At 41.4% G+C, this 25,942-nt stretch overlaps 2 protein-coding genes across 2 annotated transcripts; one reads left to right on the forward strand and one right to left on the reverse strand.

Moving 5' to 3' along the window:
• Nucleotides 1-8,475: 8,475 nt before the first annotated feature.
• LOC145449017 (uncharacterized) lies at nucleotides 8,476-25,160 on the reverse strand. Its single transcript, XM_080327480.1, has 3 exons — nucleotides 24,996-25,160; nucleotides 23,435-23,504; nucleotides 8,476-9,444 (listed from the first exon to the last, which is right to left on the reverse strand). The coding sequence occupies exons 1-3, from the start codon at nucleotides 25,111-25,113 to the stop codon at nucleotides 9,129-9,131; spliced, it is 504 nt and encodes a 167-aa protein (XP_080183606.1). The 5' UTR covers nucleotides 25,114-25,160; the 3' UTR covers nucleotides 8,476-9,128.
• Nucleotides 10,263-13,880, forward strand: LOC145449004 (zinc finger protein 862-like). The gene has a single exon (XM_080327464.1). It carries the CDS (start codon nucleotides 11,416-11,418, stop codon nucleotides 13,426-13,428), a length of 2,013 nt encoding a protein of 670 aa, XP_080183590.1. The 5' UTR covers nucleotides 10,263-11,415; the 3' UTR covers nucleotides 13,429-13,880.
• Nucleotides 25,161-25,942: the final 782 nt, after the last annotated feature.

Consider the following 25,942-nt stretch of genomic DNA (forward strand, 5'->3'; position numbering starts at 1 on the left):
TTCTACCTTTAAAGCTCAGTCTAAGTTTACGTTCCTCTGAAATGATGGTTTTCACCAGTGCCGACGAGATAGCAAAGCATGCCCTATATCGGTGGGATTCGGGTTATATTGTTGACCGTGTCAGACCAAAGGCTTGTCTGGAAAACTGGAATACGGCTGACCCGCCAAGCGCTGGCCACTTCGTGATTGCTTGGAATGGAAAATGGTGGTGTCAACCAGACTTGGACAACTAGATAATTCTAGTTGTCTAATTTCACTAAATTAGAGCTAAGCGCCAGTAATCAACTTCTAATCTAATTTGCGAATTATTTCCATGCTCCAATTCTAAACTAATTTATAAAATGGGCCTATGCTCTGATTCTAATCTAATTTGTTACATGTTTCTATACCCTAATTTTAGTTCTAATCTAATTTACTGTTTTCCTGAAAATGCCTCTCTGTCCGCGGCGTTTAGCAGCGAGTTAACAAGAACATCCCTCTCGCGCAGGGAAATTCAGTGCCAATAATGTCGGCATCGCATTACTTACACCAGTGGTCGGGAAGCTATAGCTCGCGAGCCATATATGGCTCTCTTGGGTATAAGATATGGCTCTTTGCCAAATATTTATTTTTGTACTGTATATATATCAATATTGCAGTGACTTGTTAGTAAATATTCATCACGGCCAGAATAATTATTCTCGAAGTAGTATAAACATGTATTTGGGAGGTAAAAGACAATGTCGTCTTTTTATGTTACTGCCGCGCTGGCGACCAATACACTCGCGAATTCGATGTAGCCGACTCGAAATCTTGGATTCTTAAATACGTTGATTGATCAAGGAGAATATAGCAAACAGGTCGACGCCCGTCGCCCATATTAGAACGGACTTTTCAAATACACATTATTATTATCGTTGTTGTTGTTGTTTGTGTTTTTTTCTTCTTCTTGAGGTAGCCTATTCATGGTGTTTGTCGACTACTATGGTCATTCACACCAGGCCCATTTTTCGTCGTCTTTATTGCGTAGCTGGCGACTTATAGCACGACCCACTTTAAGGCTTTTATAAGACACCACTTACACGGATGATATCGCGAGTAGGAGCCTAGATAAATTTCCAACACATTGGTATGGATTCTGGAGTCGACCTCGGTCGGACTCGAACCCGCAACCCATTGGTGCTGTAGCTCTGGACTGGATTATACCACTACGCTATCTCGCCACCTATGCACATTGTCTTCCTGATCTACGGTGCGACATGAACTAGCTGCCGTGGAATGTCACATTCAACAAAATCGGATTACTAACAACGCCATAGCAATCCACGTTCTTGATTGCTATGTAGCTCTGTAGTACCAAGGATAAAATGTATAGGCGTGTAGCGCAACGTAATATGTTACCGTCGAATACTTTGAGAATTGAAAAGTCGATCAGTATTTGGATTTTCGAAATCAGTGTGACAGTTACATTCGATTAAATCAGTTATAATAAATTCTAAGCTATTTACGATTAATTGCGTTATCAATGGTGATGGGTTGGTAGGCCGTACTGACTCGAAGGTCGTTATACCAAAATTGATTTGATCCCGAATACCTATAGCACATACAATTATCGGGCTACATCGTAAATTAGACGAGTTCTTCTCGGCAGCCATTTTAAAGCGTGAAATATTTCTAATAGTGAAGTCCCAACCAAAAAACCGGACTTCGACCACTTACCCATTGTTTTTTTTACTACAGTCCTTAAAATATGGAGGGGTGCGCCAGACCCAGGCAATTTTTGAAAAGAGGCACTGGAGGAAAAAAGGAAAAATAATAGTTCAATATCCTCGCGATGCCCAGAAATCGGCAAACGAACCCAAATTTGAGAACCACTAGCTTTGACTAAAGCAGATTCTCAACTTGGAGGGGGGCGAGAGGCTCTCAGGAGGGGGGGGGGCGAGAAATTGACAAAGACTGTATAAATTGTGACTAAACACGTGTTTCCCAACCCTTCTGAAAAGACGATTGTTGAAGATTAAACTTATTTCGTATTCAACAAAGCTTGCCAAACTAAAACTCCAGCAGTCGCGCTCAACGGAGTATAGGCTGATTTCTACTTCATTTAAGCAAATTTCTGATATTCTTTGAAGATTTAAAGCAACTCTCACGTGTAAGCCATTCATTGCTTCATAGCTTTGGCAGTAGCCTAACGCTCGGTCCGTTGGGTAGCTGTTGTTAATACATGGCGAACTGCACTGCTTAAGACAGACTTAGATGCAATATAGGTTGCCCGGTTTCGCCCGCAATTAGGCTACCATAAATCAACACCATTTAATTCAATTCCAAAACTGATCAAATTTAGCATGGCAGGACAGAACGACGCCTTGCTCTCTGTGGTCACTATTAGGATTAGTCTCAGTGCAACCTATCTTGAAATAAATTGATGTCCTGTTCAATGTTTTTTTTGATATTTTTAAACAAGTTTGGAGAAATTTGTCAGAAATATAAAAAACTCAACAACTGGAATGCGGATTTTAACGTGGCGTAAGATATACCTTATGTATAATATCAGTGGCGTAGCAGCCACTTGGTGGTTCTGGCTCTGCGCCAGGGGCGGCAGGCTCCAAGGGGGCGGCAAAATGAGGCTGCACAGTGAGAGAGAGAGAGAGAGAGAGAGAGATGGTATGGTTTTCTTTTTCGCCTGCACCATCGAGATGCTTTGACGACGGAGGCGCGATATAGAGGTTATAGTAAGGTCACTCAATCTGCAACCCCGTTTCTCTTCTCCTCAGTGATTGCTGAGCGCCTAGCGGGATAACCGCGGATACCAGTTTTCGAGTCTTTGGTCTGACCCGGCGGGGGATCGAACCCACGACCTACCGACCAAGAAGCCGGAAGCATTACCATTACACTATCTCGCTCGGCACAGTGTACACAGCCAGCTAAAAGAATCCTAATTGGTAGTCCTATAGCTGGCATCCGTGTGCTAAAATTCAATCAAACAGGTCTCAATCGGAAGCAAGTGTCGCGCTGATTCCGATAACACGAATTAATATGTTAACATGGCGATGGAATCACTCCGAAATAGCCGATTGTTCGGAGAGTTCGCAGAAAAAGGAGAATGCGTGGCGAACAATCAGAAAATGCTGGCCTTAGTGTTGCTGAAGAAGTTAGACGATGCATGTTTCATGCTTTGGACAGATTTAAACTTGAAGCTGAAACTAGGATTACTGGCATAGGCTACACCACTTAAATGATATGTTTGGATTTTTGAATTCCCACGCGCTGCTGCAAAGCGAAAGTCACAATTTATACACCAGCGCTTTTAGAAGCACTTATGACGACGAGGTGTACTTTTTGGAGTTGGCTGCGAAAATTGTCATGCCTTATACCTTCAAATAAGGGATCATATAAATCAGAAGATTGCTAACTTTTCGTACAAACGATATGAGGCCTCTAGGACGAACACAAATTAAGATATGATCATATGAAGTTGTTCAACTTGAGATTTTAAAAAGGTTAAGTTAAGAGACTGGTGCGGAGCAGTGAAACCACTTTTGATCGTAGTGCAGCGGTTCTCAACCGGGGGTCCGCGGACCCCTAGGGGTCCGCGAAGCAATTTCAGGGGGTCCGCGAGACCTCTAAATATTTCAAAATGGTTGATAACCTAATTTTTATTTTATTTCTTAATTTGAGAAAGCATGAGGCAGTTTCGTACCGCAACTGCTAAAACCTCATGACTCATATCATCATAATAATCGTCTAACATGAACTATTGTAGTGTGGAAAATCGTTTTCATTGCCAATTTTTCAATAACCTGTTGATACAAACATATTGCTGTTTAGAGACGTTTTGTTGGGGTTTGTGGAAAAACAAAATGGAGATAACGTCAATCAGGGTGACTTCGTAATGTCTGGGAAAACTTCTCGATGCGAAGTTGTCAGTCTCATAAAATTAGTGAAAAGTCGTTTGAAATAAAAATTTCCGAAGTGTTTCCCTAATTTGTCCCAATGCAGGGATTGAAACCTCGCCACGAAATCCCTTTATCCTGTGATATACATAACCACTATTTGAACAACTTCTTGGAGGTACAGAACTTCAATATACAATTGAATAGTTTATTCATATTGTAATGAACCCGAGTATTTTAGGCTGACTCTCGTCATAAATCAGACAATGATATACCTGCCCTTAAAGCTCGGCTATCAGATTTGGCACATTCTTATTGCGTATTCCCTATCGACAAGGCTGGTTTTTTGATGAACAAGGAGGGTTTCGTTGCTATCAAAGCATTACGCTCCAACCCTGAAATTCATATCACCAGTTATATTGGTATGCAGCCTTGTCTTGTTCATGGTCGAAAATGTTTGCTCGTAAATATATATGTAAACCCGAACATAACAAGTCGTTTCATGACAGTCTTTCTCAGGTTGGAAAACTTGGATCCATTCTTTGGCGCATAAAATTTGTCTATACTTTTAGATTAGGATTTCACTTTGACGGTAGAAACTCTCTGCGGCTCGTGATCCGTATGTTGCCAGTCCCTGCGCTAAATGCTGGACGCGATATGTTCATAAAATATATGTTTTTTCATTTTGGTGCCATAAATGTTGCGATCACAGCAAAAGTATCGTCGAAAGCGTTATGCGTTAATATTGCATTAGCCTGCATCTATCTTTGCGGTAATGGTTTTCGGCACTCCTCGTTCATATCAAAACGAGGACGCGGATTTTCAAGACACGACCTAGTACTTCGAGAAATACAGCAGCAAAATTAGCTTTGAAATAATAAAAGTCTACCAATTTCTACATAAATGGTCTGAGGTTATTTTCAAGAAAAATCATTATTTTGCTGTTTATCACAAGCCTACAGTTCATATTTGCACAAGACAGATGAAGGTTGCACCATAATAGAGTTAAAATTGGACTAAAACTTGAGGGGGTCCGCGAGGGTCCGTGACGGTCAAAAGGGGTCCGCGAAGCCAAAAAGGTTGAGAACCACTGTCGTAGTGCAACAGCGTTTGTTGTTTTACAGTGGTTAGTTAATGCAGCGGTAATTGATTCGACACCATATTTATGCTCGTGTCTGAAACTTTATCTGACCATTGGCGTTTCAATTGTGAGCTGTGTGAGGAGCTTCTCAAATCTCAAACTGATTAAGTCTTATTCACGTTCTACCATGAATGATGATCGGCTATCAGCTCTATGCATTCTGTCTAAAGAGACTACGTTCAAAAATTTGAATTTGAGGATATTATCGATGATTTTGCTTCGAGGCGGTCATTGATTTCCTATTTGCACAATACATTCGTTCGCTATTTCTTGTCTTTATTATTTGTGGCCTTATCAGCGTTGAGACGTTGTAATTATTTTTATTGACAAGATTGCTTGCACATGAATCTATGTCGAAATTTGCTGCGGTCTACTTAGGGGGCGGCATTTTAAGCGATAGCCAGGGGCGGCAGCACATGCTGCTACGCCAGTGTATACTATTAGATCAGGGGTGGGCATTTGAGCGGCCGTCAACGCCTAATTCAATTAGATCTGTTGGCGGCCGTAGACATGCAAATTAAAATTACGAATTCAATCCCGAATTTTTGAAGGATTTAATTAATCTCAAAATTTTTTTCGCGCTCCAAGCAATTCAACACGACTTCATTTTTGGATATTAATGCAGTAGCGCCCTTCTCAACCTGAGCCGCAATGGGAATAGTCAAGAAATTACAGCATTCAACAAAGTGGCTTATAACAATAGGCCCACCCGAAGATGCATTAGCATTTATAACTTGCCCTACATTTTCGAATGCAATCCTTCCATCAACTCTACCGGAATCTAATCACATGGGCTGAGAATTGAATAAATATTTGGTAGTAATATGTGATACTGCTACTATTAACTACGGAATCCATTCGTGGCTCAGGGAGGGCGGGTGAAATTTTCTTGACCATCGCCAAGGGGCGCATGTCCCAAAAGGTTGAGAACCGCGGGACTAAAGCATCTAAACGACCTTACCGACACTAGGAACGTACGGTTCTCTTAACATTGCGATTACAATTAGTCTTATTACAATGAATAGCTATTTTAATTTATCTTTTATGGTAGTATTAGCGAGGACATGGGTAGTGGGTACCTATTCTAAATTCAATCGACACTAAATCACGCGTAGCGCGAAGAAAATTTCAAGTAGCATAAATCATTACCCAAATAAGATATTGTTTACTTTGATTTACGAAAAAAAACTTCAGCTACCTTCAAGCCTTCAAAATTCTGGACATTTTAGCATAGGCTATTTCAGAATTTCCATCAGGACGCAATTTAAACTGTGAAATTCCGGATATGTCCGGGAAATTCCGGACGTCTGGCGATCCTAGGTTAGCTAGACACGGTATTTGCTGGAAAACTATCTCCTCCTAAAGCTTGATCTTGTGGGGATACCCCAAGATGCTCTGTCAGCGTCTCGGTTTTGACCGTGTCGGGGCCATTGCACGTCAAGGCGATATGCCCATTGTCCATTCATATCGGCTAATTATCTTTCCACGTAATAATATTACCATCTAAAAAGGCGTGTCACCTTGTGAGGAACAGTGATGATGGGCACAAGAGAATAGCTTGTTTTTTCAACAACAAATAGAATAATCAATCAATCAATCAATCAATCAATATTCTTCAGATTCTGTTTTCATCCGATCAAGACACACACAATGTACAATACGATAAGACACAATGCGATGTAATTAACAGATAGGAGGATGCCGACGCCGAGCGACCAGTTGCAGTCTATTAAACTGACGGCCCTCTTGACCTCCTATAGTCCCCGATCTCATGTTTTTTTATATTAATCTATATTCCGCGGTTCTCTCTTGCTCGTTCCATTCCTTGTGAGAGCATTCTTTCAGCGGGTCTTGTTCTTCTTACTCTTAAGCTGAAATCAACTTTAAGCATTTCGAAATGCCGTTCAAAACATTCTTCCGAAACCTCAAATCAGTTCGCAGGCCCCAAATATGGCCGGGCGGGCTGGTGATCCCTGTATGAGCCATTTACATCAATTATTCCACATTATTACGTCACACTTTGTGACGTATTTGGTCCCGTATCGGCATATACCAACGGAAAATTAGCGTCCGACGCCTAATGCACTTCTTATGTGGTCTGCGAGAAGCACGTTGACTTTTCTGGACTTTGCATGACTTTAATGAATTTGTTGGTTCCTATGTATAAAATGCCATGTCCGTATGAATGATAAAAGATTTCGAACAAATTTGGAGATGTAGGCCGCTCTAACGCCCATTCGCTATTCATACACTCATAAGATATACACCATCCCAAGGCTACATTGCTCATCTCTGTTTATCACGTGCCTCTTAAGGCACAATTACATATCCATGGGATACAATTTAAGCCTGCGCCAATGGTTGACGAGTAATATGAACGATGTTCGAATTCAATTCAAATCCTACAAGTTTAAGGTATCATGCAAGGTCATGGTGAGTATCGGCACCAATACCCTCTGACCAGTCTAAAGTACAGGTATGGATACTTTGCTATTATATTGCTAACTCCTACTATAGTTACCGACAACGTACGCTGTAAGCTCCAATCACTTCGTTTGCGGTCAATTCATTTGTTATAGAACAATGGAGGTTCAATAACATGCAAAATCATTGAATGAATGAAATTGGTCGCTCTCACAGGTCGCACCAGTGTATCGAGAACAATCCGAACATATGACAGATACAGAGATTTTTATCGGCACCGATTTCTCGATGACTTGAAATTGACTCGTAAATTTTGCTCCGAGTCACGAGTCAATTCACATTTTTGAAACGCCGAGTCAAGTCAAGTGACTTTTGCAATGTGACTCTAGTCAAGTCAAGTTATACGAAAAAGACGACTAGAGTCATCCCAACACTGGCGAGATACCGTAGTGGTATAATCCACAGCTACAACACTAATGGGTTGTGGATTCGAGTCCGACCGAGGTCGACTCCGGAATTCCTACCTTAGTGTTGGGGTTATTCAAGGCTCCTCCTCGCCTTATCATCCGCATAGGCGGTGTCTTGCGATAAGCATTGAAGTGGGCCGTGCTACAAGTCGGCAGAATCAGAATCAAAAATAAAGAATATAGGCCTGGCGTAAATGACCATAGTAGTCGACAAACACCATGAATACCACAAACAACAACAACACTGGCGAGGAGGAGCCTAGATATACCTCCAACACTTAAGTGGGAATTCTGGAGTCGACCTCGGTCGGACTCGAACCACAGCCCATTGGTGTTGTAGGTAGCTGTGGATTATATAGTATTCATTATACCACTACGCTATCTCGCCACTAATATGTGCTCGTTTTGCTGACATTGTCTGTTTTGAATATTAGTGCTATCTTGAATTTACCGAAATAAATAATCTGTCTGCATATGAAGTACTAACTATTTCAAATAATGGCCTGAATCTTCTACTGTCACAATTTCGCATATGTTAGCCGTGGAAATGACCTAAATTTGGCGAAAAGAGTCTTTCCAGTCTTACAATTTAATAAACGAACGAGTATAATTTGAGAAACGATATTTATTTACCAGCCTCGATATCTACTCTTGAAATAGGACATTAGTTGCTGGTCAATGTGTCCTAGGAATCGACCATGCATTGCTGCCTGCTGTTAGAACAGTGGTTCCCAACGTGGGCGATTTGGCGGTCTGAGGGGGCGAAAATGACGAAGGGGGCGACAGGGGGGCGAAAATGGACAAAGGGGGCGACGGGGGGCGAAAATAGCGAATGGGGCGATAGGGGGGGGGGGCGATGACGCGTCAAAACGGCTGACTTTTTTTTTTTTTTAGTCAACCCACGGTAATTTAGTTACAAAGGTGTATCAAATTAGACACCGAGCCGAATATTTGACCGCTTTATTTTTATTTTTAGTCAACCCACCGGTGATTCGGTACACCAAATTTGGGGGGCGATGATCGGTGTTGACCTTGAAAAGGGGGCGATGGGTCAAAAAAGGTTGGGAACCACTGTTTTAGAACATTGCTGTTACCAATTGGTGTTCAGCACAATAATTATAGAAGTCTCCGCCCTACAATGTAATATAAAAATGTAATTGCGTGCTAATGGAATTATATGGATCTTGTGAGATTTGAATCTTCGTTCGGCTACATCGATCTGCTCTATTCGCGCGCCATCGATTCGCCCATCGCTCCTACCACTACCTCATTGTGGTCCTGAATAATCGCGCAAAACGGGCACCAGCAGTGCGTGCAGAAGTCTCCTATCACGCTCCCATTAATCCCTTTCTCGGCCCGTACTTTTCCACGAATCACCCCGCCGAGAATGCATGGAAGACATAAGTAACCCAATCCACAACCGATGCAGCTGGACCCAACTTCTCCGGCGGTCTTGCCAAAGGTGTAACATGGACAAAACAGAGTCAGAATACAAACCCCGCAATTGTCGAAACATCCACAGAGCGCGTGCTTAAATTGCCTGTAATATGTTGTAACGTATCAGCGATATATCTTGCAGATTTGGACAGCTAAAACATCTAAATTAGAATTATAGCTGCACAGTTTATTTTCAAAATTAGATTGGAATCAGAGTTCGCAAAAAGACTTCTGAATTGAACTAAGTCCTTATTAGAAATGGAAACATCAAACACATAGTTCAGTTCATATCATATCCGAGTTTATCCTCACAGACACGAGAATAGAAAATGTCGGTATTCCACGCAATGCGTGGCTCCAGGGTTGTAAAGACTCGAGTCATGATTTTTCGGTGACTCGACTTGATTCGAGTCATTTTTTCAAATGCGTAAATTGACTCGACTCGAGTCAATTTGTGTATTGGCTCGACTTGTACTCGAGTCATTGTGAATGACTCGAACCGAGTCGTATGACTCGAGACTAGGACGGCCAACACAGACATTCCATTGTAACTTCGCAAAATAATAAAGCCACCACATTACTGGTAAGTCTTGATTCTTGAAATAGGTCCAGAAATTGTTAGGACTGAGGAAAATGACGATATTTTGAATGCGATGTGGGGGATTCCACACTAAAGGGGAATGTTGAAATTGTTAGGGGGGTATGTGGCTTCAGGGTGGTATCTTCCGATACACTGACTTCACCTGCTTTTAGATTTTTATGGTAGATCTGTCAGGTATGAAACTAGTTTTTACAAATGTATTTTTCTTTGGCGGATTTTAAGCTATGTGTGTGTTTAAATGCCTTCCGTGGACATTACACTCGCTGATAAAATGAGGCTTGCGAGACGATTTCGTTGGGCCCGTGACAGCCTCTCGACCAATGTTCCCTCTAAGCTGCGCGCGTGCGCAAATGCGCAGTACTGAAACGGTCTCCGCGCACAGAAAATCTTGGCCGCGCACAAAAAATCCGAAGTGATGACTTTTTTTTTAATCGTTGCGCACTGTTGTCCAAGGCACCGCGCAGGCGCTCAGACTCGAGAAAAATGAGAGGAAACATTGCCAGGGGTAAATAGTGCTATCGCTGAAGTCTGAAACCGAGGTAAGCCTGCAGCCCGCAAAGGTAAATATTGCGCTCTGCGAAGCAATGAGAATTTGCAATCGTGTGCACCTCACGAAACAGATTTTTTTTTAGAATGATATCGTACGCGTGAGCGATACTGATATCATTTCAATAGCGCATTCCTTGTGGGAATGGCGATCTAAAATGGTGTAACGAAGTTGTAAATAACAATGGGCTCTAGCTCGAAGTTAAACTACGAGAAACTAACGAATAGTCTTGTCCGCGTGGCATGATTGTTATGTAAGATTTACTTTACAATTGCATGTCGCGAATTTTTGAAGTCATCACTTCCATCAGGCAAATCTGATCACGTATGGTGATATAGGGTAATATGCAGAATATACAAGTACAAGCACTAATATTGTTGAAAAAATCCATCCCTTTGCAAACGTTGATCAGGAAATGCAGCAACTATATGCACTTTAAGGCGTTGCGTTGGATCAGCTTCTCAGCAGCACAAATTTGTGATTTTATTCGATTGGTTTGAACGGGTATCTTCTGTAGATAAGGTCATACGGTGATCTTGTTCTTGCTTCAATCAGACTTGAATATTCGTATCATTATATCTGACTGTATGTCTTGAAAGTAATGAGTGCGTTGCCGATATCAAGACGTCACATCAGTGTTTTAACGCGATAGGCCTACATCGATCGCATGTATTGATTTCGGGTGCGTTCTCGTGCGTGTATGTCTGTCTTCTAGTAATCCATAGTATATCAACATACGTACATTGATTAATTGTGACGTCACACGTAGTCGAACAGCATTACGATTCGCCGTATATAGTAATTGCGATTACATGCGTCCATTTGTGTCGCCATAAGTGTTTTAGCTAGCTGCTTGCCGGTGGGCCAACGTTGAGTGAATACTCACTAATTCTGCTTAGCACTGTTTCTACTGACCGCTTTTAATAATGGCAAAACGAATGGGTGGTTTCTCATCCCCCAACCAAGCCAAATTGACAAAGAGCTGTGATTCGTTTAAAATAGAATGGTTGTCGGAGCACGTGAAAACGGAAGACAAAACTATAAAATTAGGTGAGATTTTTTCTTTCTCGAGCGAGAAAGGTCTAATGTGCAAAATATGTCGAGAAGCCAAAATATCAAACGAGTTTTCGGATGGTAAAATGTGGAAAGCATGGAGGCTGGATTACCTTAAGCGTCACATTAAGCACAAAACCCACGTGAAAGCGGTCGGAATCGTAAGAAGGTGCAAGATGAGAATTGGAATCGGTACATTACTGACTGAGAGCATCAACGATCGAGAGAAGAGGAGCGAGCTGTCACTCGTGAAGAAATCCAACCCCGAGCAAGTTAAGGTTCTCGTCGACAATATTCTCCTAGCCATAAACATGAATACTTCTATGCTGTCAGTTCAACAAATTCACGATCACATGGCAAAGTACGTGAGTGTTCCAGAGAGCTGGCGAAGCAAAAATTATGCCTTTGAGTTTGTGAATTCTATCAATCAAATAGTGCAGAATGAGACAATGTGCAAACTTAGAAATGCACATTGGCACACTCTGATCGTGGATGAGAGCACCGACATAACAGTGCACAAAATGCTAGTGCTTTACATTAAATATAGAGAGGAAAATGAGGTCGACTACAAAACTGTGTTTGGAGGTATTTCCCAGCTGACTGGATGCACCGCTCGGGATATTGTGCAGGCAATAACTCAGTTTTACGCCAAGCATAAATTAGACATGCAGAGAATGGTGATGCTGACCTCCGACGGTGCCTCAGTAATGTTGGGAAAGCACAACGGAGTTGCAGCGTTATTAAAGCAGCAAATACCACATCTAACAGAACAGCACTGTGTTGCCCATAGAGAAGACTTGGGCATTGTTGATGCATGGAAAGACGTCCCTGCGATGCGTGACGTGGAAACGTTTCTTAGAACGGTGTATTCCACTTTCTCTAGATCCACTGTAAAAAAGGGGAAATTGGAAGACCTATCGAAGATTCTTGATGAGGATTCGCTGTCATTCAGACCTCTGAACGAAGTACGGTGGCTTTCGCGGCACCAAGCTGTGAAGGCTGTTCTGAGGAACTACACAGTTCTCGAAGAATACTGCAGGAGAGAATCATCCAGTAATTATAGAGATCCAGTGACAAAATACTGTTACAAAAAGCTGACGGATTCAAAATTCAAGTTTATTCTCACTGCTCTGGGAGATGTTTTGGATGACCTGGCCCAACTGTGTCTTTCTTTTCAAAAACGCAATCTGACTGTGATGGAGGGACACTGCCTTGCAAGAGCAAAGATTGAGAAGCTGCGTTCTCAGTATCTGAAAGAAGGAAAGGTTATCAAGTGGAGCGACCGCGTCAAAGAGGTGATGAGGGCTGGGTCAGCTGAAGTCATTGATACCGACGCGATTATTTGTTTTATTCGTAATCTTTGCGATCACTTGGATGCTCGGTTTCCAGAGAATGAATTGAAGGAGTGGTCTGCATTGGACTGTGAGGCATTGAGTTCAGATATCAGTTCTGACTTCGAGTACGGAGCAGCAGACATTGCCATATTAACAAAGAAGTATGAGGACATTTTCCACCAGCCAAATTCTATGGAGGCCATTCACGATGAATATCCTGATTTCAAATATGTTATGAAGCAAAAATTGAAACAAGGATCGATCGGAACATTTTCCGATATGGTGGCTGCGACACTAAAATGCGAGGAGCTGAAGCACGTCTCACAGCTTGTGGATATTTGTGCTACATTTCAAGCATCCAGTGCGGATTGCGAAAGAGGCTTTAGTTTAATGAATCGGATCAAAACAGCATCGAGAAATCGTCTTCAAGTGGCTCATTTGGACCAGCTGATGCGCATAAAGTCAAAACTGAATACAGACGATGCCATTGACCTGGACAATGTATACAACCATTGGAGAGCTGAAAAGGACAGACGGGAAAATAAGGATTAAATGTAAAGGGAGACTGCGATCTAGATACGACGGGGTCTTAAATTTGAGATAAATTTGTGAACAATTTTGGAAGCACTCATTTTTTTCAGAAAGGCACCGCACTCGAACTGAAGCCAAAACACCCTCAAAATACGCGCCACAGCACACGTGCGATATCCATGATGTCTAGATTTATCGTTATTGCGCATGAATGCGTCTTAGCCCTTTGCGATCCCACAGATTCGCACGTGTGCTATGGTGCATATCCCGAAAATATTTCAGTTACAGCCCAAACGCGGTGGCTTTCTGAAAAAAAAATGCCCTCAATGGCCGAGCGTCACGTCAAAACCACATCATGTTCAGAGCGCAGTTCCCCTTCTTCACTCATAATGAGATTATTTGGTGCCAGGCAATAGAACTAAATGTAAATGTTGTACTGTGATTCTATCAATAAATCATGTGACTTGAATGGATACACGCACGTCTGATTTTAAGCACAGGACCGTAACTGCCGCACCCAGACCCCCCGAGTTCGAAGGGGCCGCAAATTATTGAAATCAAATCGTGAATTAACATAAATCATGGAGTATGTTTTTGGAAATTTATGCAACTTTTTCAAAGAAGAAATACCAATTTGAAATGGTGTACGTCTTTTGGTTTAGTACGTTTGGGCGATTTCACTATCTTTTGACATAGCAGATTGGAGGTCACGAAATAGCATCAAGTAAGTAAGTCATTATACCAACGGGTAGGCCTACGCCCGAAGATATTCAATTATTATTTAGGGGTCCTACCTTTTCCAACACATCTCACTCTATCAGGTTAACCGGTAAATCTGATTACGTGAGCAGAGACAGGATCAAAATTGATAGCAATATATACGCAAATTCCCGATGATATTGACCGATTTGATCATGAATTAGAGATAAAATTTCGCGCGTTTAGCCGTAACGCCCACTAAACGAAGACCGAACATAGATGACTAGTAGCAGCGAAAAGCGTGTAGGCCGAGGGGGGTCTGGGGGGCGAAGCCCCCCAGAAGTTTGGTTTATCACCCTATAGGGGGCCTGGTTGCGCACTGCTGTCCAAGGGCCTGCGCAGTGAGTTGGCGTATTTGCGCAGACTCGTGAAAAATTAGAGGGAACATTGCTCTCGACCAAACCAACCTCTCGAAAAGGTCAAGCCGAATTCAGCACATGGCCACAGGTGAAAATGTTTACCTTTTTAAGCCAGTATCAGTATCAGTTTATTAATATGTTCATCATTTCAAAACACCACAAAAACTGCGATACAATGAAAAGATGGGAAGGTACCGAAACGACTTGGAGTAGGCTAGTCTTTAAGATCAGACACCCACCTTGGCCTAGGCCAGTGGTTCCCAACCTTTTTCCACCCACGTACCATTACGAGGTTTTATGCAGTTCTCGCGTACCACCTATACATAAGTTACGCTTGCAGAAGTTGTTCAAAATGCCCAATTGCCCATTTTAAGGCGCAGTAGATGATTTCTGTACTGGTTTCATTTGGAATTCTTGGGGTAAAATATAATAAAACGGAATTTGGTTAGGAAAGAATCCCTGTGCTTTCACGACTAGATCTCTTTCCCGTAGACCGTCATCGGTGGGATTGCCCCTCACTATCAGTTTTTTAATATTACCCCTACCCACGACGACGGCGACGGCTTCAAAAAACAGAAAAATCAACCCCACCTGAACTAATAACTCCCTTCGGTCGAAACCAAGAAACAGAATCTACTCGCGTACCACCTGGAAGACCACTAGTAGTACGCGTATCACAGGTTGGGTACCACTGGCCAGGCGAAGTGGAGAAGAGGCATGCACACTAAATGAAAAGTAAAGCAGAGAATATAAAAGGCAAGCGACAAAATGAGGTGGCATGTGGCGGAAGGCGAGATTGATATGTTAGGTCGTGGTCCGATGATCCAGAAGGCTGACTAGTATTCATTTAGAAGAGATTGCTTGTATCTTGACTTGAATGTGGACATGCTCGACGACTCTCTGATGAGCGATCGTGAAAAAAGCATACCCAATCCATCGATTCAACTCAAGGCCATAGCAAGCGGACTTGGTGATTTGTTTTTCGTCAGCGGCTACGTGACCGGTAAAAAACAGGTCGAATTTAGCGGTACTTCACCAATGTGTAGTGCGGTGCGCATTCGACATAGTTCGGACATATCTGAATATGTTTGGCCATATATTACTCAGTCAACAAATGATTGTGAGTTAAAAAGCACCATTTTAGTCCCAGGCAACTTTTTCACAGGGGGAATTTTAGCTCAAATATCGGCCAAGGGTGGGGAGCCTCTGTACTAGCTTACTTGGACTCGGACTTGACTCGGGGGCGAATTGAAAATGACTCGAGTCAAAACTATAAAAGTGAGATTGACTTGTGACTCGGAACCCTGTGACCTGCTTACAACCCCGGGTGACTCGTTTCGCACTGTACAGTTCTCGTGTAGCATTGCCAGGAAAATCAGACATTAGTTAGATTATAATTACAATTGGAGCATAGAAACACTTCACAAATTATATAAGCATTTCTTTCGAATTAGTCAAATTAGACAGCTACTATAGTATGATATCGTGAGTCCCAAAGGTGTAACACAGTCAGGACCGAAACAGCACTTCGTCAGGACACTAAAACGTTGGTCTTGGGCCCCCAGCCCCCCATCAGCAGAGGTGGTCAAAGTAGTCAAGAAAGCTACTCAAGTAGAAGTAGAAGTAGCGACCAAAAAATCTACTCAAGTACGAGTAGAAGTACTTCTTCCGTAAGCAACCTCAAACTACTTGAAGTAGAAGTAGAATTGACTGACTTTAAATCTACTCAAGTAAGTAAGTAGTAGTGAAAACGATCGTGATTCGTTCGCATGGATTCTCGCAAGCTGCAAATTGAGCTATGCAAACGGTGTAGAGCTTGATTCATATTGATGCATACCACGAGGTATCCAATTTTCGATAGCATAAGCAGTCGTCCGCATCATGGGATGAAAATGATAGCACTGATATGGAAATGCAACACTATTCCTCTGTTCACTCAAACAGCACGTTTTAAAAAATGTCATCAGTTTCAAACGTTAGGATGAGCCATATATACTGTGATGAAATATTTCATCTGGGCGACAATGCGGTAAGAACGGAACCAGGCAACCCGCTACCTAAATTATATTCACCGATACTTTCGTGAAAAGTGGCGAGATATAGCGCAGTGGTATAGTCCGCGGCCGCAACACCAATGGGTGCGGGTTTGAGTCTGACCGAGGTCGACTTCAGAATTCCGATACCCAAGTGTTGGAGGTTACCTAGGCTTCTCCTCGCCACATCATCCGCGCAAGCGGTGTCTTACAAAACGCATAGAGGTGGGCCGTGCTATAAGTCGGCAGTTACGCAATAAAAATGAAGAATATCGGCCTGGTTTAAATGACCATAGTAATCGAGAAAGACCATGAATACTACAAAACAAATAAACAAACTTTCGTGAAATCATACTGGTCACTCCATATCCACTGGGCGCGAAGCGCGAGGGAAATTCTGGGCTGTACTCAACTTTTATGAAAATCAAATGTTGATACTCTGTGGAAACAGCCCCGAGATTCCTCAGGTTATCTTTCTGATTGGAGGTTTAAACTACTTCTACTTGACAAACTGAAAATAGCGAAAAGTAAGTAAGTAGATCACAAAATATTACGAAGTAGAAGTAGAAGTAGTGGAAATAAGATCTACTTGAGTAAGTACCAGAAGTAGAGGAAAACTACTTGAGTACTTCCAAAAAGTAGAAGTACTTCGTTACGGACCACCTCTGCCCATCAGGCTATACGTTTTCCATGATACTCATCAGCGAGATACGTTGCACTGTTTACTGAGTCAGCTTCCGTCTCCTAAACGCGCGAATCGCGAAAATTTTCGATTGTTGATGATTGAATCGGTCAATATGATCGGAATTGCATATATATTGTCATCAATTTTTATCCTCTCTCTGCTCACGTATTCAGATTTACCAGTAGAGCTGAGTGAGGTTTCTCAAAAAAATAATTAGCCGTTACCATCGCTGGTCAACCAATTTCCAACTCGGAAAACGCAAAATACCTTGGGGTTTTACTAGACTCGAACATGTCCTGGAAGAGTCACATTCAGTCAAAAGAAAAACAATTAACACGAAACTGTTGTCTGTTCTACAGCCTTAGAGACTACATGCCAGTCTGGGTCCTTCTGATAGAATTTAAATCATTTTTCCTATCGAAGTTACAATATGGCATCACCTGTTGGGAGGGGGGGGGGGGCTGCCAGTAAAACGGCACTGAAGCCGCAACAAAAACTACAACATCAGGTCCTCCATATGATAGCCAGGGCCCCAAAAAGACCAGGATGTGTGTCCAACAAATCACTGCTAAAAAATTCGGTGTCCTGAACATGAAAGTTATGCGAAAACTAGAAATTGCAAAGTTTATGTGAAGTGTGAAACAGTATCTCACCGGCTATCCGACAGTCGTCGAGCATGTCCACATTCAAGTCGAAATGCAAGCAATTTCTGCTGAGTAAATACTAGTCAGCCCTCGCCATTTACCGGACCACGACTTGACATATATCGATCTCGCCTTCCGTCACAAGTTTCTTTTACTTCATTCAGTGTGCATGCCTCCTCTTTACATCGCCTAGGTGGGTGTCTGATCTTAAGACTACTCCTAGTCGTTTCGGCATCTTCCTATCATTCATTGTATTGCTGTCTTGTGATGGTTTAAAGTGATGAAATTTTATGAATAAACTTGAACTTGAACTTGAACGTGGAAAATGTTTGGCCCGTAAATAATATCAAACATATTCGGGCGGACCCGTTGGTATATTGACTTCGTTACATTATGTTATTTCGTAACCTCCTGTCAGCTGTGCTAAAAGATATTGAAATCACCCAACCGTACCAAGGTAAAAGACGCACACAATTTCCAATTCGTATTTCTTCACTGGCAAATAATTTTTCTCTGCGGGAGGGCATTTGTCTTGTGGGCTTCAGATTGCCAGGACAGAAACATTTGGCGTCCGCTATTTTGGCGCCTAGACTATTAAACATATACGTATAAATATCGAAGTTTTCGTTCAGCATAAGGGCAGTCCTTTTCGGCCAAGGTTTTCCAGTTGCCGAATATTGTTCTGGTACACTTCTCGGAGTCGCATGTTACGTGTCTTGGCGCGTCGTGGCGGGGTAATGGCCTACGCCGAAATGCCCATTTCTATACATCATTCTTTTTTCTTTGAGGAAGGGTACCCAATAATCAAGATATTTGACAAGATTAAATCGTTACCTAAATTTTCAAAAATATACTTTATAATTTATGTTAACTCACGAAATAATTTTGGACCCCCTTCGAGCTCGCCCCCCTAATTGGGGGGTTTGGGCAGGGTTGTAACCAAGTCACATGGTTCCGAGTCACGAGTCAATCTTACTTTTGTGGTTTTGACTCGAGTCGAGTCATTTTCATTTCATCACCGAGTCGAGTCCAAGTCCAAGTCACCGTTTTAAGGGTCAAGTCCGAGTCATAGTGTTATGACTCGAGTCCGAGTCCAAGTCACATTATTGAAGTCATGTTCAACTTATGTTTCAATCCTACTTTGGTGATATCGAATTACTTGCTTGCCAAACATGCTTAATTTGTCTCTATCATAGTCTTGGCACATGTTTATTTAGGCAGATAACGGACAGTTCCTGGCCTCATTTACCGATGCTACAGATAGACGAGACAGGCCGCCAATACGATCACTTTACTAATCTTAGAACTTTAAATCAAATATCTGTCTTGTCAGTCTGATATATCACAAATACAAGAATTCAGTTTTTATAACGAGCACATCGACGACCGCTCACAAAGGGTGTCTTTATTTTGTGCTAGGAAACTTATGAAACTTATGAAAACTTATGAAACTTATGGGAACTTATGAAACTTATGAAAACTTATGAAACTTATGAAAACTTATGAGACTTATGAAAACTTATGAAACTTATGAAAACCTATGAAAACTTATGAAACTTATGAAAAGTTATGAAAACTTATGAGACTTATGAAACTTATGAAAACTTATGAAACTTATGAAAACTTATGAAACTTATGAAAACTTATGAAACTTATGAAAACTTATGAAACTTATGAAAATTTATGGAAACTTATGAGACTTATGAAAACTTATGTAACTTATGAAAACAAACATACAATTTAAGAATATCTTCCTATTGAAATGAACCCGATTATTTTCGGCTGAAACACGCCAGGGGTAATCGTCAGTAGCTAGTAGAGAATTGAAAAGAACACTGTAAAGCAGGGGTCGCCAACTCAAAATAGGTCGCGGGCCACTTTTCCAAATTCCTGGAGGCCGCGGGCCGCATGACATCAATATCGATATAAAAGTAGGCAACGCAGTTCAACAACCACGTCTGATAACTCTACGTTATTACAACGGTTTGCTTTCTAACATAGGCGACGGTTATAGTCACCACAAAAGAACTAATATTTTATTGAACAAACACAAATACAACAAAAAGTATCATGATCATCAATGTCATTATATTTTGGACTATGAGCTGTACACGATACCTGACAATGACAACACTCTTTAGCCGCTAAAACAGGGGTGGCCAACATTTTTGTAATTCACGGCCGCATTTCGCGTACTCATGTAGCCTGCGGCCGCATACCGGTGGTTAGTCGTGATAAACTAGCTGGGGCCAAATGCCCACGTTATCATGTCCATGTCCATTGCCGGTACACTCCGAACTAATCTATATGCACATATCGGCTTACTATGCGCACCAAATCGTTAGTAGTTATGTTGTAAAGAGCCACAGAGAACCAATCTGTAGTCGCGCGAAGCGCGAAAAATTTTTCATGTTCATGAGTGAATTTCGTCAATAAATATTAGTATAGTTTCACATATTACTATAAAATATTTATCCTTTCTCGGCCAATGTGATCAGATTCCCAGATACAGCTGATGCAGGGGGTATCTGCGAAAACGTAGGGTTGTTATTATAAGTGTCGACAGCCGCATAATTTTCCTTCTACTGCTGCAGATTGGCCACCCATGGATTGAAGAATCAATATTGGGGTTAGCTATACACGGTATAGGCCTACTTGCTAGACAACTATCTCCTCGTAAAGCATGGTCTTTTGGAGCGCCCGAAGTCGTTTTGCAGGCGTCTCGGTCTTGGCAGTGGTGGGCCATTGCACGTCAAGGCAATATGCCCATTCGTACCAGCAAATTCTTCATCCATGGAATGATATTACCATGCCGAAGCCGTATCAACTCGTGAGTAATAGTGATAGTGGGCACATAGAATGGCTTACTTTGAAAAACAACAACATTATGTTTCAACTGAAATCAATTTTAGCGTTTCAACATGATTTACTAAGCGTTTTTCTGAATTTTTTTCAAATCAGGTCGCGGGCCGCAAAATAGGACCTCGCGGGCCGCATGCGGCCCGCGGGCCGTGTGTTGGAGACCCCTGCTGTAAAGCAACAATCGCAATGACATAATGAATACAAGCCAATAAATAATCAATCAATTTTAGTTGAAACCGTCCAGATATGTCGTACCTTATTGTCATCGCATATGTGCTGTGTCGATGTTTGATATGAACGCATGACATCCCGCACACCAATGTTACTTAGCCTATTTCATAGCGCAATGGTGAGAATTCAGTATGCATACACCCGCTTCATCTTATACCATAAACCTGACTGGAAAGAAAATTTATTACCGTGAATTATACTAGACTCATTCACCTTTACTTTGTTTAAATTTATTTCGAATGCCAAGTGAAAACCGTGGGCGTTGTCGGTGTGAAGTAGGATAACTCGGAAAATTTTCACGACCAGTTGTGGAAATTGAGATAAGTTCAGTTCATAACATAACTAGTCAGAGCTATTTGTCATAAGCACGAGAATGGCAAATGTACGTACAGCAACCTCGGTTCGTTTCGGTCTATACAGTTCAGTAGTAATTTCCGGAAAACCAGAAGTAGATTAGATTCAAAATTGTAAAGCATTGAAAAATATCAGAAATAAATTAGAGATTACCAAAATTTCGTTCCAAGTAGACAATTATGTCGGAATCAGGGTATTTGGTATTCTCCTAAATTAACATTGCCATTTACATAAACATTGTTCGTAATTGTGGAAGAATTAAAGCTTCGTCCGGAGATTTAGCATTTTTATTTAATCTGTTGTGAAGAACAGAGAGTACATCAAAACAATGAGACGTCTACCAGCGCATCTGAGATATTGTGCACATTGCACAATCTTGAACTTTCCCCGCGCGGCAATCAAATTGGGTCACGCGTTAGCATATAAAGATTGCGACACAGTCGCGTTTGTTGATTGACGCTGAATTGGTATCTTGGAAATAAAAGTCGACGAAATGAAGTGTCGTCGATGTTCAAGTTTATAAATTCATATTGCAATCAGAACAGTCTCCATTCTCTTGTTAGGCGTGCTGGCACTTAGTTACCGCATGGTTATACGTATAGTACAAGAAACCAAGGCCTACTCGCGGTCACCGAATAGGTAAAATAGCTTCGTCAGAGATCACCTCCGTGTGTCTATCGGTGCTGTCAAATCTTCCTCTAGTTTACAGTGTGGTGTCAGCCAAAAAAGGTCGGTAACGACTGTGCTAGGGTTCTGCTGACTATTTTCCAATTACTGAGGGTGCCGCGAGGTTGAAAATTTTGACAACCACTGGTCTATGTAAATCTGGATTGCCATTATTGCAATCACGATTTAAAAATCCCTATTTGGAATCGAATACCGAGACAATGGTCTCACAATAAAATTCGAATCTGAATTATAAGTTTCATAAGTTTCCATAATATTCATAAGTTACATAAGTTTCATAAGTTTCCATAAGTTTAATAAGTTTCATAAGTTTTCAGAACTTTTCATAAGTTTCCATAAGTTTCATAAGTTTCCATAAGTTTCATAAGTTTCATAAGTTTTCATAAGTTTCATAAGTTTCATAAGTTTTCATAAGTTTCATAAGTTTCATAAGTTTCATAAGTTTCCATAAGTTTCATAAGTTTCCATAAGTTTCATAAGTTTTCATAAGTTTCATAAGTTTCCATAAGTTTCATAAGTTTCCTAGCACAAAATAAAGGCACCCGTAGAAAAAAAAGAAGTTATTTTTGATCAGCCCTATTGTACTAACATCACACAACATTAGCCATTCATTATTACTCAATACAATGCACATACCTAACAAAACATCAAATGGACTGAGGGTATTGTGTGTTTTCACAGACAGCAGATCAAATCAATGAGTTACACTCAAAAAATACTAAAGTGGAAAGGAGATTCTCATATATGTTAAAGCGGCATGGCCTAAGAATAATCCACATTCACTGGATACACGTTCCACTGGTGCATTAGATGTAGGAATTGAAAAGCATTTTTGAACCACACTGAAGAGCATTAGATACTCATCCATCATCGCCTTCAAATCTACACATGAGCTTATCAGTCTCTTCCAGGTAGGCTACTTGACGATCTGAGTCATTTCATTGGCTCTAATTGAACTTTGCTTCGATTGTGATTCGCAAACTTCTTCACCTTCAAGTCATATAAAATAAGCCGAGTCAATGACTTGAGTCGAGTCATGCGTAATGACTCGAGTACAAGTCGAGTCAATCCAAATATTGACTCGAGTCGAGTCGAGTCATTTTCCCATTTCAAGAAAATGACTCGAGTCAAGTCGAGTCACAAAAAAATCGTGACTCGAGTCATTACAACCCTGGGTTTGGGATGCGGCAGTTATGGTCCTGAACACAGTGACCTCAATACCATGTCTGAATCAATCAAATTCGGTTAGGTCAAGGTAGTATAAAGACTCGAATCTGGCCAAAATACCCCATTCCTACTTTTCTAAATCGAAATCATTGCTCATGTTCATCTCCGTTGGTCACGGCCAGTGACTAGAACGTGGTGACTAGGTCGCGCAATGAAAATAGGTATGCAGTTAGCATTTTAACCCACCGCGGTGATTGATCTTGCTGCTGCGGAGCCATCACAACGACCATCGGTTGGTTCCCAGGCTGTTGAGGTACTGCAAAATTGTCAGTGTTAATACAGACGAGCTCTGCGTCATATGTAGGAATTTTATCTGCCTAATAAAAGAGTGTCTAATTCGAAATTGTTCGAGGGTCACCTTCCAATGGATACATGCACAGTTCGTCAGATTACTTCAGAGACCAGGGATTAGGGATGGTGTGAACCTCTGAAAGGTTCAGGTTCGTGTGAACGTGAACCTTTTTGAAAGGTTCTGTGTGAACGCGAACGTGAACCTCATGACGTCACGTGACGTCATATTGCTAACTCCAATCCTACATTTCAGTGAAGTGATAGCCTATATTAATGTACAGATTGTACAAGATGCCTAGCAACGACTCGGGCCACATAATGTCACAATGCTGAAGTACTTATTAACGTTTTAAACGTCGGCAGATGTATCGACTGGGCAATCAAATAATATAATGATCCCATGAAATCGATATCTTCTGTCGCTTTGCCAACAATTTCGACGAGTAGGCCTACTTGCACGTGGATATAAGCTTACGCCCGGTCTAAGCCAGAGCAGACAATGTATTCAGCGTCTGAGTATTGCTACGTTGATATTGAGCATAGTGTGAAATGGGTTTCAATTCTTGCTTCCGATATTACTCCATTAACAAGTTATACAGCAGTAGCCAATACCCCAACCGCACGAATTTGGATTTTATGATACAATAAACTTATGAAGTCCATATTGACCCTGTACGCCTGCTAGAATTTTTACATCAGACAACGATATCAATTTCGTTGATTGGTTCAATAAGCATCATTCGCTGACTGCCTACATGTAGTCTGTAGTGTATTTCGCTCTTGATGTTGTGTGATTGCTGGTCAAGCTCACAGCCGAAAATTTTGAGATTGTCAAGGTGTATGCTCGTTTAGTGTTGATTTTTATACGCTGCCAGCGCCATGAATAGAGTGGCCCGCAGTTGAAATGCAATAGATTTTAACCTAAGATGTTATAATGAAGTGAAGACTGCGTAATATATGAAAAAGGTTCACAGTGCAGAACCTACCAAGGTTCGTTTGTGAACGTGAACCTCTAAATTTCTGAGGTTCACACACAGAACGCGAACGTGAACCTCACGTTCACACCATCCCTACCAGGGATTATTCGCTCATGACACGCAAATTAAGATGCGATGTAGGCCAAATCATGACGTAATTTGCGGCTGCAACAGTGTATAGCGATCGCTTTCAAATGTCCAGCGCGTGTATAGGGTTAGAGTTGTAATCCTAAATGTAGACGATTAAAATGATATTGAAATGGCCGATGGCTCTACCCGGTTAGGATACCTTCAGCTGTAGCAAACGTGATGCGAAGGTACTTTTACTAGATATTATAATACCATCACTCTCATATTTACTCACTAACTTTGGTCGTATAATATGTTTTTTCAAAACACCACGAGATTTCGATACGATGATAACTTATAAACAGTAATAATAAAATCGACTATGCTGAGTCCACGAATCAAACACCCACCTTGACCTTGAGGGTATTGCTGGACTTGTCCTGGGGAAAATTGCATGGACTGCCCTTGAGGATACTGCGGATCATTACCATCCGGATATTTTCCTGCATACTGCGGGTTGTAAGCCATCGAATATCTTTCGGTAATTTATTCCTGTTTTAAATTGAACGATCGGATTTGATTTGGCAGGAATATATTCGATGAGATTAAATGATTGCTATACCATAGTCAAGGAGTTCCCAAACTAGAGGCCGCGACTCAAATGGGGTCGTTTGCCTATATTCTAGCGTCGCGTAGACGAAAATTAAATACCAATTACTATTACAAGAATATGACAACAAAGCGGATGCTCTCGGTGGCTTATTTCTGAATATTTTCGTTCATTTATGACAATAGAACGACCTCTGAGGAATGCGAAACCACCAAACAAGGTATCAGATCAGTCCAAGCGTCATTTTAAAGCGCCACCTAATATAACCCAAGGTTAGGGTCTGACCGCCTCAATGAAGAATAAAGTGACGTCAGCATGGAAATTAATGCGTCGGTGATTTTTTTTCCTTCCAGGTAAGCTACAAGTCACCGGTAGTGTTATGCGGTAACACAATTATATATATACAGGTTAACAGTTAAATAAATACACATATGCTCGGCACGTCGCTGAGAAATCGTTATCTGTATTTAAGGTGACGCAGAATATCACTCAGCATCACGTAGTTGCCCGCGTCATACATCAGACATGGGGTAATCGCGATTAGTAATCGTAATCGATTACGACGATTACAGCATTTTCGAGTAATCGTAATCGCAATCGATTACATTCGAAAAAAATCCAAAGTAATCGTAATCGTAATCGACTACTTCACATATCTAATCGATTACTTTGTGAAAGAACGATTACTTTTTATTTGTACAATGAATATGACATAACCGAACATTCGTGAACAAGGTAGAGATATTA

Source organism: Botryllus schlosseri, chromosome 10 (genome assembly GCF_051294905.1).
Source record: "Botryllus schlosseri isolate E-star chromosome 10, Bs_hap1, whole genome shotgun sequence".
In the NCBI taxonomy this organism is placed as follows: domain Eukaryota; kingdom Metazoa; phylum Chordata; class Ascidiacea; order Stolidobranchia; family Styelidae; genus Botryllus; species Botryllus schlosseri.